General features: G+C 36.2%; 1 protein-coding gene across 1 annotated transcript in view; it reads left to right on the forward strand.

The window, feature by feature from the left end:
* LOC122687963 (disintegrin and metalloproteinase domain-containing protein 5-like) overlaps nucleotides 1–17,167 on the forward strand; it is a 127,111-nt gene that overhangs the window by 38,495 nt on the left and 71,449 nt on the right. The window contains exons 11-13 of the mRNA XM_043893725.1: nucleotides 4,939–5,075; nucleotides 7,739–7,922; nucleotides 14,793–14,888. Of these exons, the coding sequence (XP_043749660.1) occupies nucleotides 4,939–5,075; nucleotides 7,739–7,922; nucleotides 14,793–14,888 (417 nt within the window). The remainder of the gene's footprint in view (nucleotides 1–4,938; nucleotides 5,076–7,738; nucleotides 7,923–14,792; nucleotides 14,889–17,167) is intronic.

A 17,167-nucleotide genomic window follows, 5' to 3' on the forward strand; every position in this document is an offset into this window, starting at 1 on the left:
ATTAAAAATTATATGTGTTTTTTTGGACAATGATATATCCTGGTGTATTTGGGGAGTAAAAGTGGCAAGTCGGTCAGGCAATTTATGTTGTCGGAGAGTGTCAGTAGATTAGTTTGGTAAAGTACATATAAAGATTCATGGTTTTTGTATGTATGCAAAGGGAAGCAGTGGTTGTGGTGGTCATGGTCAGGGATGTAGGGTGGGAGGTTGTACAGTGGTAGAAAACTAGAGAAAGTAGTAGGAGAAGGCACTGGAGAGTGAGTGGTCCTCTCTTTAGGGTCAAGGGGGTTCGCTGATACAGGGCAGGTGATTCCTAGGGAAAGCAATAACCTCCACCAGTTTTTAGAATAGCACAGATTTTCATTTAGACATGGAGTGTAGGGATATATACTTTGATAGAAAACAGATAAGTATACGTTTGTCATGGGCTATAAAGAGAGCAAGCTCAGGAAATGCAATAGAGTCCCTAATATCAAAGTAAGAAAACCATTACATGACCTGTGTGCCATTTGCACCTTGGGAGCGGCAGTCCCTGGGCACGCCTAGGATGGTGGTTTTAGTGTCTGCGGAGAAGTGGTCTCCATGCAGGATGCAGAGTCATCTCTAACAGGCAGGTCTTAGGCTGGAAAGATATCATTTGAGGTGATACCATCTCTAGCAGTGAGATCCTGGACCAGTGCAATGTTGTTTGGGGGTGTAGAACTAGGATATCCTTTTAAAGGTGATACTGACTTGAGTCAACGCACGTTTTATTTTCGTGGCTCTGTGGTATTAAAATGATGCTAAAGGCCTTGTGTCATATGAAGGCAATGCTGGGCCTGTGACTTTGACTTATAAAGATCTGCTAACTCAAGGGGCTTATGGATACACAGCAAGCAAAAGTGACCTTGGCACCTCTGCAGAGCCTGGCTGGCACAGCCCCAGTTACGTGTGGCTTGATCTAAAAGTGTTCAACAGTCTAAGGTTTTGTCCTATTAGATGATGGCAAGAGTTCTGTTATAAATAGGTTTTAAATTATATGACCTGATTTTGGTGTATGTTTTAAGAGAAAGCCAGGTTTTTTGCCATTTGAAATATTTATACCTGTGTTTAGGGCTCCATAATCATGCTGAAGGCAGGCACCCTAATTTGGCCAGTCAGTATGGGCCTTTTGCCTCAGTTGTTAGTTTGGTTGATGAGAGGCGAGCTGGTGAAGTCTTTGGTTTGTAAGGTTTGTATTAGCCAAACTTGAAGGTATATGGGCCTCAGCATTTGCCATGTCTGGTAGGAAAAATGGCTTACTTGAAGGATTTGAGCCTCCAGATTGTAAACCAGTGAAAATATTGAGACCAACAGTAATGAGATGAACAGTCAAGAACATTGTATAGCTGCACTTGAGGGGCTTTTGTTTTTCATTTGTTTGTTTTTGTGGTAATGAAAGTTTAGCCTCAAATGGATCTTATTTCAGAATAGCAACTGCTTAGACCATGAGGGAATCTGTGGTTAATAGAACTCAGAAGAATATGTATCTGGATCTGGTCTCCAATCCTTATGGGTTGGGGCAAGATAAAAAATTTCCAGCAGGAGAGGAGACATAATTAAAGGGACTTACCAGTGAGTCTTCATATGCATGAAGATGAGACCTAACCCCCTTTAAATATAGGGAAGGGAAATGGAAAAATGTTTTAAAGTTTGTGTGGTGTGAGTCAGACAAGGATCCTTGAATTAAGAGAGATTAAGAGCTTGGGCCATGTAGATACCCATTTAGGGGTCAGTTTGATGGACCAGAATTTGAAAAAGAATTGTTTGAAGAAAGCGTTATGTCTCTCAATTAAACCACTGATCTGGACCCGATGCAGACATAAAAGTTTTATTGAATGCCTTTTCCAAGAGATCAGCATTATGTCTTCTGATAAATAAAGTGTGTTCCATGGTTAGTATTTTTCTTTTCCTTGGTTACCATTAATGATGTCTGTAACTTTGAAGAGAATAAAGTGTTTCCTGTCAGGGGTTTCTGTTTTGTCCTAAGAACTGCTTTTGATCAAAACCTGGGAGCCAAAGAAACAAACAAACAAAAAATAAAAACAAAAAACCTGGGGACCTAGAGAGTGTCATACTGAGTGAAATAAGAGAAGGAGAAATATCATATGGCATCCCTTATATGGAGAATCTAAAAAGAAATGATACAAATGAACTTATTTATGAAACAGAAAAAGACAGGCTTAGAGAATGAATTTATGGTAACAGAGTTGGGGGGCAAGGTGAGGAGAAGGGATAGTTAGTGAGTTTGGGATGGACATGTACATCTCCTCTGAACTGTTCTTGCCATTCCCTCACAATGCCACCTTGCTCTTGGTGCATCAAGAACCCAATAACTTTTTAAGAATACTATTTTTAGAGCAGTTTTAGGCTCACGGCACCATTGAGATGGAAGTTCATGAATTCCTTTCACCTGCACATGCACAGTGGTATCAGCATCACTCACCAGGGTGGTATACTTCTCACAATTGGTAAACATGCACCGACCCATTAAAGTCAGCCAGAGTTCATATTTGCCTTGGGGTTCAATCCTGGTGTTCTACATTCTATGGATTTGGTCAAATAGTGACATGTATCCATCATTATGCTATCATACACAGTATTTTCACTGCCTTAAAAATCCTCTGTGCTCTGCCAGTTAATTTCTCCCCTCCCCACCTGCAACCAAGGATCTTCTATTTCTTTCTCCAAGAATGTCATATAGTTGGAATCATACAGTATATAGTCTTTGCAGGTTGGCTTCTTTCATTTAGTAGTATGCACTTAAATTTCTTCCTTGTCTTTTCGTGACCTTGCAGCTCATTTCTTTTTAGGGCTGAATAATATTCCATTGTCTGAAACATACCACAGTTTATCTACTCACTTACTAAAGGACATCAGGAATGCTTACAAGTCTTGGAAGTTATGAATAAAGCTGCTGTAAACATCTATACAGATATTGGGAATGACCAGAAAGAAAACAACCATGCCTACTGAGGATGTTTTAGTTATCTGTCACTATAGATAACTCATTAGTTATCTATCCTATTGCTATGTAACTGGTTGTACCAAACTGTATCACATGGAAACAACATAGTTCTGTGGATCAGGAATCTAGGAACAGTTTAGTGGGTGAAATTAAGATGCTACTTGTGATATTCTCAAGGTTCAACACAGAGGGAATTTGCTTTTAAGTGCTATCATGTGGCTGTTGGAAGAACTCAGAAAATATTTCCCAGCTCACTTCTGAGGGCCTCTCCACAGGCCTGCTTCATGATATAGTAGCTGTCTTCCCCCAGGGTGAATGAGAGAGAAAGACATAGGATCCAAGAAGTCGGTTTTCTATATTACTTTTCTTGGAAATGATTTGTTGACTACTTATGACTTCTGATTTATTGACTACGCCAAAGCCTTTGATTGTGTGGATCACAACAAACTGGAAAATTCTGAAAGCGATGGGAATACCAGACCACCTTAACTGCCTCCTGAGAAATATGTATGCAGGTCAAGAAGCAACAGTTAGGACTGGACATGGAACAACAGACTGGTTCGAAATCAGGAAAGGAGTACATCAAGGCTGTATATTGTCACCTTGATTATTTAACTTATATGTAGAGTACATCATGCAAAATGCCAGGTTGGATGAAGCACAAGCTGGAATCCAGATTGCTGGGAGAAATATCAATAACCTCAGATACGCAGATGACACCACCCTTATGGCAGAAAGTGAAGAAGAACTTAAGAGTCTCTTGATGAAAGTGAAAGAGGAGAGTGAAAAAGCTGGCTTAAAACTCAACACTCAGAAAACTAAGATCATGGCCTCCAGTCCCATCACTTCATGGGGAAAGAGATGGGGAAACAATGGAAACAGTGACAGACTTTGTTTCCTTGGGCTCCAAAATCACTGCAGATGGTGACTGCAGCCATGAAATTAAAAGATGCTTGCTCCTTGGAAGAAAAGCTATGACCAACCCAGACAGGATGTTAAAAAGTAGAGACATTACTTTGCCAACAAAGGTATGTCTAGTCAGAGCTATGGTTTTTTCCAGTAGTCATGTATGGATGTGAGTTGGACGACAAAGAAATCTGAGCGCCAAAGAATTGATGCTTTTGAACTGTGGTGTTGGAGAAGAGTCTTGTGAGTCCCTTGGGCTGCAAGGAGATAAAACCAGTCCATCCTAAAGGAAATCAGTCCTGAAAATTCACTGGAAGGACTGATGTTGAAGCTGAAACTCCAATACTTTGGCCACCTGATGTGAAGAACTGACTCATTGGAAAAGACCCTGATTCTGGGAAAGATTGAAGGCAGGAGGAGAAGGGGATGACAGAGGATGAGATGGTTGGATGGCATCACCGACTCGATGGGCATGAGTTTGAGCAAGCTCCGGGAGTTGGTGATGGATAAGGAGACTTGGTGTGCTACAGTCTGTGGGGTCACAAAGAGTCAGACATGACTGAGCGACTGAATTGACTGACTGAATGACTGGAAATGAAGACCTGTCACTTCTGCTGTATTAAATTAATTAGAATCAAGTCAGGAAGTCTAGCCTATACTCACTGGAATGGGAATACATAGGGACATAAATATCATTGGGACCTATTTTAAAGGCTGTTTACTATAAGGAAAATGTAGGATTGATTATTAAAATATTACAATAGCATTTTGTTTAAAGTAATTCAAAGAAGTAATGCCTAGTGGTGGTTAAGCCCTATTTTATTTGCTAAGATAGCTGGTATTGTCAACACTTGAAATGAAAGGGTTGTGTTACTCATCCATCCATGTTTAATAATACTCATATAACTCTCTTATATATGTATCTGCATAAGTATTTTGGCTGCATTAATGAATTTTATATACTAATTTTTGATTAAGTACATAATTTTTTATAACTGAATATGATCCTTAGCTAACTAATTTTCTTTTATTTCCCTTATATTTAGTATTTAGCGGGTTTATCGTTGGAGTCATATGCTGTCAGTATCGTGCAGCTGCTTGGCCTTAATGTGGGAATGAGTTATGATAATACTGAGATCTGCCGTTGTTCAGGGGATGTTTGCACAATGTCTCCAGAAGCTTTGTAAGACAATTTTCTTTATTAAATACACACTACTTAAACTTTTTTGGGGGGTGGTTAGGAACTTTATATTTCTATTAATCAAACTGAATTAATTGATAGTTATAGAGAACTATACCCAACTTTAGGATACACATCCTTTTCAAGTACAGATGGAACATACACCAAAATAGTCCCAAATCCCCACACCTCTCTATGCCTCAGGACATTTCTCTTCCTCCTTCCTACCTTCCAGAGTCTGACTTCAGTTTTTATCTGCTGGCTAGATTGAAGGTACCCACTGGGGCACGACATGTGAATTGTGTAACTTCAGTGATTTGCATGAAATCAAATGCTTTAATATTTGCATTATACAATGTAAGGATGGATAGTGCAATCCATGTGAACAATTTTTTTTTTAAATTTAGAAAGACATTAAGTTGCAAATAAGTAACTATGCCTCACTGATAGAGACTGCTGGAAAAAGGAAAAAGTTTTTTTTTTTTTTTTAAATTAATATCATTTAAGGGGTCCCGCACTTCCATTTTGCATTGGTTCCTACAAATCATGTAGCCACTCCTGGTTGAGCCATATGACTACCAAGACTTACTATGCTCAGTTTGTTTAATCTGAATTATTTTGTGGATGTAAAGTTACCTCATATTGGTTTTAATCTGAATTTTCGGGGAAGCTAATGATGTTGAATATATTTTCCTGCTTTATAGCTTTGTGCTTTATATCTTATTTGAAGAGCCTATTTAAACCTCTGTCCATGAAAAAAAAATAACTTAGATTTTCTATGTTCTGGCTATTAGTTCTTTTCCAGATATATGATTTTTGAGTATTTTATCCTTAGGGTACCATTTTTAAGATAACGTTTTTAATTTTGGTGAAATACAGTTAGTCAATTTTTTCTTTATGCATTGTGGTTTTATAACTCTTATATTCAGTTTGGCAATACATTTTGAGTTGATTATTGTGTATGTGTTTAACTTTATTTTAATTTTTGCTCTATGGATTTCCAGTCATTCCAATAGCACTTGTTGAAAAGACCTTCCTTTCCCCCACTTAATTGCCTTGGTGACTGTAAAAAACCAATTTACATTAATGTGTGAATTTTTATTGGACTTTCTATTTCATGTCATTATGTCTCATGTTTTATGTCATTAATCTGTATTAATCTGTATGTTTACCTTTATAGAAAAGCTTTCTATCTTTATTACTGTAGCTTTATATTCAATTTTTGAAATCAGGTAGTTTAAATCCCCAAGTTTTTTCATCTTTTCCAGAATTGTTTTGGGAATTCTAGGTCCTCTGCATTTTCTTAAACATTTTTTTGTGGGATTTCCAATTCTTATGAAAACTTTTTGAGATTTTTAAAATTTGAAATATTGATTATTTATCACATCATGTTAGTTTCAGTTACATAGCATAAGAATTATGACTTTTGGTGAATATAAGTGTATAAATCCCTGAATCACAATATTAATCAGGCTATGCCACATTTCCATCTGCATGAAAATTTCTTTTGTGAACTTTGCTATACTTAATCGCTCAGTTGTGTCCGATCTTTGTGACCCCATGGACTGTCGCCCACCAGGCTCCTCTGTCTATGGGGATTCTCTACTTTAATGTACTTGATTTTATGACTCATTTTCGTGAGTCTATAGATAACTCAAGGTGTTCCCAAATCCCACTAAAATGTCAGAGCTGAACTTCCAAACTTGTTTTGTCTGGAAATCTTGTCAAGGCTTGAGTTTAGGCTCAAGAATTGATGGAGAGTAGATTCTAGTTTAGGGCTGAGGTTAACCAACAACGAATCATAGGCCAAATTTTGCTGCCTGACTGCTTTGTAAATAAATTTTTTAGGTTTCTTGTTTCACATGTTGTTTACGGCTGCTTTTGCACTGCAGAGGCAGGTTGAGTAGCTGCAACAGAGCATGTGTCACATAGGTCTATAATATTAACTATGTGGCCTTTCACAGAAACATTTGTCAAATACTTGTCTAGGGCATAGTCTTTACTTTTAAACCATATTCTTTCTAGTGTTTTAGTTGGATGTGAAGATATTAGCAAACTACTTGTAACAACTTTCTCACTGTGTCAGGACATATCCCCACTGTCCCGCCCATGGCATAAATTAAACAACAGATTCTTATTTGAAAAATGCTTAATTACAGAGAGCAAGAGCGCTAAAAAAATATGCTCTTGAAGGTAATACAGACATGTTCATATTGGCAGTTAAATAAAAAATACAAAAATGATATTAAATAAATAAAACTATGTTCAATACTGAGGCCAAAATTTTAACTGCAGTTGTTTAACACTAGAATTAAATAAAGAATATCACAGTTTCTGTGTTTAAATATTTAATAAGGATCATTGGAGAGGTAAATAATTGTTCTTCTTTAAAACAGGGTGAATGGCCAAAGATTTTTTTTTTATTACAAGAATTTTCTTGGTGACATTTTAAAAGTGTGTTAAATATCTTAGCATTTAAAAAATGCTTTTATATTATTTTATATGTGATTATTATTTTCCATGAGAATATGCTTTCTAAATCTCTCTTCAAAGCATCATATATTGGGAAAAATGTATATATATATATATATATATATACATACATAGAGAGAGAGAGAGAGAGAGAGCGCAATAATTTTTGTCATACTGATGTTTTTATATTTTAGACAATCTGGGGGTGTAAAGGATTTTAGCACCTGTAGCTTGGATGACTTTAAATATTTTGCTGCATATTCTGGCATTGAGTGTCTTTATAAAATCCTTCCTGATGAGCCAGTTTACAAACAGGGGAAGATGTGTGGCAATGGGATATTGGAAACAGGTGAACAATGTGATTGTGGCACTGCAAAGGTTAGTGGAAATTATTTTCAAATTTTATTTCCCATACATGTGAATGAGAGGTGGAAAAGAAGGTAAAGAATACCTTATTTTTTGGAAGAATATTTGAAAAAAGTCTTCTTTGGGGAAGATGGAAGCCTTTAAATTTTCTCATTTTGCCATTTTTGAAGTGGAGAGCAAGCATCTGTTAGTTAATATTTGTCTTCAAATTTTGCCCTTTTATATTCTTTAGTATGTTGTGCATCAGCTCTAATCTTATAATTAGTGACCACAAAGAGTGTATAAGGGGGTGAATAAATATGCCTTTAACAACAAGTAGCAAAAACAGTCAAGAACATCTAAAGATGAGACAGTTACCACTGGAATAGAAAATATATTATTTGCTATTATAGGGAGAAAAATTTCTGTGTTGACAGGTTATCCCAATTAAAATATTTTAAAATGAAATCTATCACTTGTAGAAGACATAAATATAGAATTAAGAGCAAACCAAAGTGAAGATGAATGATAGAAGAGCAATAGATAGAAAGATAACAAAAGAGTTCTTTTTATACTATATTGTGTACATATATACACACTATATATGGGTATGGATGTATTTATGTATATATATGCACATTTATGTATCTGCATGTATGTGAATATATACGTGTCTGTATGGATCTCTATGTATGTGCATCTGTATAATAACTAAGATAGCACTAAAGATGAAAGAGTTGAAATAAACTGGTTCAAGGTTTCTATAATTTATCTGAAGGAAATCAATATTAACTCTATATAGATTATAGTATTTTAAAAATACTTACTGTAAATCCTAGAGCAAATATTTTAACATTATGCAAAGGCATATAAAAAAGCCAATAGAAGAATTAAAATAAAATACTAATCATAGTTCATGAACAAAAAATAAAGCAAATCATGGAGCAAAACCAAGATGAGACAAATAAGAAATAAGCAGCAAAATGACAAACTGACATACATATTAATAATTAATGTAAATAGGCCAAAATCTGAATAAAAGCAGAAACTGTCAGACTAAATAAAAATGAAGAACAAATTACATGCTATCTGTAAGGATTGTATTTTAAGCCCAAATGCCTTCTAAGGTAGAAAGTAAGATAGCAGAAAATAATATAACTGGAAAACAGTAAATATAAGACAGCCAAATATATTTAGTTTTTAAATGCAAAATACAAAAATAAAAAATATGTGTAATGCCTAGACAGCATACTAAAAAAGTAGAGGCATCACTTTGCTGACAAATGTCTGTATAGTCAAGGCTATGGTTTTCCAGTAGTCATGTGTGAATCTGAAAATTGAACCATAAAATAGGCTGAGTGCAGAAGAACTGATGCTTTTGAATTGTGGTGCTGGAGAAGACTCTTGAGAGTCCCTTGAACTGAAAGGAGATCAAACCAGCAAATCCTAAAAAAAAAAATCAACCCTGAATATTTAGTCCTGGAAGTACTGATGCTGAAGCTGAAGCTCCAGTCCTTTGGCCAACTGATGTGAAGAGCTGACTCATTGGAAAAGACCCCGATGCTGGGAAAGATTGAAGGCAAAAGGAGAAGGGGGCAGCGGAGGATGAGATGGTTAGATAGTATCACTGACTCAATGGACATGAATCTGAGCAAACTCCAGGAGATAGTGTAGGACAGAGGAGCCTGGTGTGCTGCAGTCCATGGGGTTGCAAAGAGTTGGACACAACTTTAGTGACTGAACAATGACAGTGACATCAACATTGACAAATGCTTCAAAAAGATAAAAAGTGTGTAAGGAAGACATAACAATAATAAGTATATATGATCATATATATATGTATGCTTAAATATATGAGAAACATATCATAATTTACACATATATTAGATCTTTGGATATCCTGAAGCAAGTACTGATAGAACTAAAGGGATGCAGTGACAAATAAATGATCATATTTGGAGGTTTATTTCATATCTGTCAGTAATTTATAGAACTAGATAAAAAGTCAGTAAGGATGTATAAGACCTGAACAGTACTATCTACCACCTTAATATAATTGATATTTATAGGCCAATAAATAAAGGAGGAGGAAATGGCAACTCCACTCCAGTATTCTTGCCTGGAGAATCCCTTGGACAGAGGATCCTGGCAAGCTGTAGTCCACAGGGTTGCAAAGAGTCAGACATGACTAAAGCATCTAAACATAGGCCAATATATTAGACAACCAGATTTAGACATTCTTTTTAAGTGCACTTGCAATATTCATCAAGATAATTGAAAGGCATTCAATGTAATTTACCACAGTCACAGAATAGATGAAGAAAAAATACTTGAGAAAATTTAGCAGCAATTCATTATAAACTCTTTCAGCACTCCACCAATAGAAGAGAACCTCCTCACTCTAATGAAGTACATCTCTCAAAAACTTGCAACTATTATCACACTTTCTGGTGAAAGACTCATTGTTTCTCCCTAATATATGGAGAAAGACAAAAAGATTCATTCTTCCTCTTTCCATTCAACACTGCAGTGCGTGCTTCTGCCATTGCAGTAAGGCAAGACAAAGAAACTCACAATGAACGAAAAGAAAGATTAAAGCTGTCTTTAGTCAAATTATACTGGGCCACATGAGTAGAGATTCCTAAATAATCTACTCCCAAAGGCTTCTAAAGCTAATTAATGAATGCAAATGAACTCAAATTCCATAGATTTCTATGTAAAAACAATAAACAAATGGAAAATGAACTAAAACATGCAGTTCCATATACATTGTCTTAAAAACATTAAATAGAGATAAATTTAACAGAATACATGCAAGACCTGTGAAGTAAAACCTTTCATTGCTCAGATAAATAAAAGATTGAAATGGAGACGTATCCCACTTTCATGGAGTGGGAGATACAGTGTTGTTAAGATGTCAGCTCTGTATCATAATCCCAATCCAAACACCACCATCTTTCTGTGGAAATTTACAAGCTAATACTACAATGTATTTGGAAATGCAGATGCTAAAACAGTCAAAGCAAAAGAACAAAGATGGAGCATATTTTATGAAAATTTCAAAATTGTTTATAAAGTTATAATAAGACAATATGGTATTGGCCAAAGCATAACTATATCCCTTAATGAAACCATACAGAGAATCCATATATAAAATGTTTACGTGGTTAATTGATTTTCTGCAGTATATTGAGGCAGTTCAATGGGTGAAAATCTTTCCAACAAAAGTAATGTATGAACTAGAAATCAATGTACATAAAACACGTTGATATCTCATCATACAGAAAAACTAACTGAAATGAATCAAATATTTAAATATAAAAAAGCAAAAATCCTAAAGCTTTTAGAATAAAACATAGGAGACAGTCTTTCTGACTTTGTGATAGGCAAAAAATTCTTAGAGAAGGCAAATAAGAATGAGATTTTATAGAAAAACAATGTAAGTTGTACTTCATCAAATTTATTGAAAGAAACTTTTTCTTTCAGGCTCTGTTAAGAAAAATAAAATGATAGAGTCTGAAATAGGAGAAAACATTTATAATTCATATGTGTTCAAACATATATATGCACTATATATATATCTGTGTATATCAGAAGCCAATTCAAAGGACTTTTATTCAATTACATAGAAAGATAAAAATTATGGTTTTTAGTCTGACATGTGAGAAGCTTAGAAGTCACTACTTAGTCTTTGCAACAAGTAAAAAGCTCTCACATCCATCAGAGAAATGAGGTCACAGAGCAAACACCTGCCCCCCAAACTGGAGGTGAATGCCGAGAATCACAACTACTGGAGTAGTAACCTACAAACTAAAACCTTTTGGGGACCAACATCTCGGTAGGAAAACCTAAACTGTAATTGACAAATTTCTGGAGGCTTAATGTGAACTCATAGTTTAAAACTCCTTGGGAACACAGTCATAGGAAGGCCCTCACACTTTTATGAGTTTTACCTCCAGAAACTTGAACTGGTTCTCACGGTGAATACTGGAGAAAAGTCTTATGTTTCTGGCAGAAGGAGAGGAAAAGGAAAATTTTGAAATAGCCAGAGCATTCTCTGTTTAAGAAAAGGGAAGAGAAATTAAGGAAGCAATTCCATTCACCATTGCAACGAAAAGGATAAAATACTTAGGAATAAGTCTACCTAAAGAAACAAAAGATCTATATATAGAAAACTGTAAAACACTGGTGAAAGAAATCAAAGATGACACAAGTAGATGGACAAATATACCATGCTCATGGATTGGAAGAATCAATATAGTGAAAATGAATACACTATACAAAGCAATCTACAGATTCAAGGCAGTCCCTATTAGGCTACCAACAGTATTTTTCAGAGAACTAGAACAAATAACTTCACAATTTGCATGGAAATTAAAAAAAAAAAAAAACCACCTCGAATAGCCAAAGCAATGTTGAGAAAGAAGAATGGAACTGGAGGAATCAACCTGCCTGACTTCAGACTATACTACAAAGCTGCAGTCATCAAAACAGTATGGTACTGGCACAAAAATGGAAATATAGATCAATGGAACAGAATAGAAAGCCCAGAGATAAATCCACACACCTATGGACACCTTCTCTTCGACAAAGGAGGCAAGAATATACGATGGAGAAAAGACAACCTCTTTTAACAAGTGGTGCTGGGAAAACTGGTCAACCACTTGTAAAAGAATGAAACTAGAACACTTTCTAACACCATACACAAAAATAAATTCAAAATGGATTAAAGGCCTACATGTAAGACCAGAAACTATAAAACTCTTAGAGGAAAAAATAGGCAGAACACTCTCTGACATAAATCACAGCAGGATCATCTATGACCCACCTCTCAGTGGAATGGAAGTAAAAGCAAAAATAAACAAATGGGACCTAATCAAACATAAAAGCTTTTGCACAACGAATGAAACTATAAGCAAGGTGAAAAGACAGCCTTCAGAATGGGAGAAAATAGTAGCAAACAAAGCAACTGACAAAGAATTAATCTAAAAAATATACAAGTAGCTCATGCAGCTCAATACCAGAAAATTAAACGACCCAATAAAAAAATGAGCCAAAATAAACAGACATTTCTCCAAAGAAGACATACAGATGGCTAACAGACACATGAAAAGATACTCAACATCATTCATTATCAGAAAAATGCAGATCAAAACCACAATGAGGTGCCTTCTCACACTGGTCAGAATGACTGCTATCAAAAGGTCTACAAACAATAAATGCTGGAGAAGGTGCAGAGAAAAGGGGACCTTCTTACACTGTTGGTAGGAATGCAAACTAGTACAGCCACTGTGGAGAACAGTGTGGAGATTCCTTGAAAAACTGGAAATCGAACTGCCATACAACCTAGCAATCCCACTGCTGGGCATACACACCAACAAAACCAGAATTGAAAGAGACACATGTACCCCAGTGTTCATCACAGCACTGTTTACAATAGCTAGGACATGGAAGCAACCTAGATGTCCATTGGCAGATGAATGGATAAGAAAGCTGTGGTACATATACACAATGGAATATTACCCAGCTATTAAAAAGAATGCATTTAATCAGTTATAAAGAGGTGAATGAAACTGGAGCCTATTATACAGAGTGAAGTAAGTCAGAAAGAAAAACACTGATACAGTATATTAATGCATATATATGGAATTTAGAAAGATGGTAACGATGACCCTATATTCAAGATAGCAAAAGAGACACAGAGATAAAGAACAGACTTTTGAACTCTGTGGGAGAAGGTGAGGGTGGGATGGTTTAAGAGAATAGCATTGAAACATGTATATTACCATGTGTGAAATAGATCATCAGTCCAGGTTCGATGCATGAGACAGGGTGCTCAGGGCTGGTGCACTGGGACAACCCTGAGGGATGGGATGGGGAGGGAGGTGGGTTCAGGATGGGGGATACATGTACACCCATGGCTGATTCATATCAATGTATGGCAAAACACACTAGAATATTGTAAAGTAATTGTAAAGTGAAGTTGCTCAGCCGTGTCTGATTCTTTGTGACCCCATGGACTGTGGCCTACCAGGATCCTCAGTCCATGGGATTTTCCAGGCAGGAATACTGGAGTGGGGGTAAAGTAATTAGCTTCCAATTAAAAAAAAGAAAGTCTACCCTTGCAAATACAGTTGTGTTGAAGAAGACAAACCCCCCAAACTAAGAATAACCAAACCTTTGATTCAAAGAGACAGTAAGGGAAAAAAAAAAAAAAGAAAGGTATATTTAAACTGTCAGTACAGGATTACATGAGTCAATATATGAAATAAATAACCTTTTAAAAATATAGTATTGTTGCCTCTCGTGAAGCTGTTGGTTGAAAATACCAGTAAGGAAAAAGACAGGAAACTCAGCAGGAAACTCAAACTTCTAATATTGGTAAATTTCAGAGTTTAGAACAAACTTGTTATTGAAATAAATGGAAAAATTGATCTAAGACACTGAATCTTATAAAATGCAAATGTGTATGGGGTCAGGTCCCAGTGAAATCAGAGGTCTGGATAGACTAGCCTGGCTGTGGACCACTTTTGAGGGGACAGAGGTTTGAGGTTTTGTTTGACAGCTTCACATCAGAGACATTCCATATGTAAACATTTATTATGAAAGTGATAATATAAGAAAATGATAGCTAACAAGATACAGAATAACTATTTCCTGTAAGGTTTTGGCCCCACAGTAGTGTATTAATATTGTTCAAATTATATTGAATGTAGTGAAATGACATTTCTTTTACAAACTACTGAATGAGATGTTGATTTCAGGAAGTCTCAGATAAAGAAAGGAATTATTGAAGCTCTGGATTTTAGGATATGCTCAGACTTTGTAAATAAATTCTGTCTTGCACTTTTGTAGGATTGTACCTGGTCATACATGATTGAGTAACAAAGCATTTGTTTATAGGACTGTACTCATCCAGGCTGCTGTGATGCTAGAACATGTTTGAAGAAAAAAGATAAAGTATGTGGTTCAGGGGCATGCTGTACAATGGATTGCAAGGTAGGAGGCAAACTAGTTTATAATATCTAAGTATTAAATTTCTTGAGATAGTTCTTTCAAGGAGATGGAAAACATGTCAATACTATATTTAGTCCTTCCTATCATATTTTGTCCAAGCAGCATTGGAGCCCTGTCACCCTTCAGTCTACTCTGTAATCTATCATATCTAGGACTCTCCTGTACATAATGCCTGACTTTTTTCTTTGCTGATTTAACTTTCCATTTATTTACCTTGTTACAAATCCTTCTTGTACCCATTGGGGTTTCTCTGTGATCAACATACATCTTGTACAACCTTATTAAGTTCTTATTTTCTATCACTGTACTTCACATGAGTGCAGGAGGTTAGATTAGTTTTTTTTTATTCGCTGACTTCTCTTTACTGTATTCTGGTTAAAACCCCTGTTCCTTCAGAATTCATTCAGATACTGTTACAACCATTCGATTCCTTAAAAAAAAAAAAAAGCATTTAATGAATCCCTGAAAATTGTCCAGCACCCAGAACAATCCAGTGGCATCCCAAGGAGTAAGAAATAAACTCTTGAACAGGGTAAATGGCATGCATTCTTAAGACTGGAGGAGAAACATGATCTCATCTTTAAAAAAATTTCCCCCAGGTTTATTGATATAATCAACATGTAACATTACTTAAGGTATACAATGTAACAAATTGCTGTAAGTTTGAATTGTGAAGTGATGAAACGAAGAGAAGCAAAAAGCAAGGAGAAAAGGAAAGATACACCCATTTGAATGCAGAGTTCCAAAGAATAGTAAGGAGAGATAAGAAAGCCTTCCTCAGCGATCAATGCAAAGAAATAGAGGAAAACAACAGAATGGGAAAGACTAGAGATCTCTTCAAGAAAATTAGAGATACCAAGGGAACATTTCATGCAAAAATGGGCTCAATAAAGGACAGAAATGGTATGGACCTAACAGAAGCAGAAGATACTAAGAAGAGGTGGCAAGAATATACAGAATAACTGTACAAAAAAGATCTTCATGACCCAGATAATCACAATGGTGTGATCACTCACCTAGAGCCAGACATCCTGGAATGTGAAGTCAAGTGGGCCTTAGAAAGCATCACTATGAACAAAGCTAGTGGATGTGATGGAATTCCAGTTGAGCTATTTCAAATCCTAAAAGGTAATGCTGTGAAAGTGCTGCACTCAATATGCCAACAAATTTGGAAAACTCAGCAGTGGCCACAGGACTGGAAAAGGTCAGTTTTCATTCTAATCTCTAAGAAAGGCGGTCCCAAAGAATGCTCACACTACTGCACAATTGCACTCATCTCACATGCTAGCAAAGTTATGCTCAAAATTCTCCAAGCCAGGCTTCAGCAATATGTGAACCAAGAACTTCCAGATGTTCAAGCTGGTTTTAGAAAAGGCAGAGGAACCAGAGATCAAATTGCCAATATCCACTGGATCATTGAAAAAGCAAGAGAGTTCCAGAAAAACATCTATTTCTGCTTTATTGACTATGCCAAAGCCTTCGACTGTGTGAATCACAATAAACTGTGGAAAATTCTGAAAGAGATGGGAATACCATCTGACCTGCCTCTTGAGAAACCTGTATGCAGGTCAGGAAGCAACAGTTAGAACTGGACATGGAACAACAGACTGGTTCCAAATAGGAAAAGGAGTATGTCAAGGCTGTATATTGTCATCCTACTTATTTAACTTATACGCAGAGTACATATAAGTACTGGAAGTAAGTAAGTAAGTACATATAAGTACATATAAGGGCTGGAAGAAGCACAAGCTGGAATCAAGATTGCCAGGAGAAATATCAATAACCTCAGATATGCAGATGACACCACCCTGATGGCAGAAACTGAAGTAGAACAAAAGAGCCTCTTGATGAAAGTGAAAGAGGAGAGTGAAAAAGTTGGCTTAAAGCTCAACAATCAGAAAACTTAGATCATGTCATCTGGTCCCATCACCTCATGGGAAATAGATGGGAAAACAGTGGAAACAGTGGCTGACTTTATTTTTTGGGTCTCCAAAATCACTGCAGATGGTGACTGCAGCCATGAAATTAAAAGATGCTTGCTCCTTGGAAGGAAAGTTATGACCAACTTAGATAGCATATTAAAAAGCAGGGACATTACTTTGCCAACAAAGGTCCATCTGGTCAAGGCTATGGTTTTTCCAGTGGTCATGTATGGATGTGAGAGTTGGACTATAAAGAAAGCTGAGGGCCAAAGAATTGATGCTTTTGAAGTGTGGTGTTGGAGAAGACTGTTGAGAGTCCCTTGGACTGCAAGGAGATCC

Source organism: Cervus elaphus, chromosome 32 (assembly GCF_910594005.1).
Source record: "Cervus elaphus chromosome 32, mCerEla1.1, whole genome shotgun sequence".
NCBI lineage: Eukaryota > Metazoa > Chordata > Mammalia > Artiodactyla > Cervidae > Cervus > Cervus elaphus.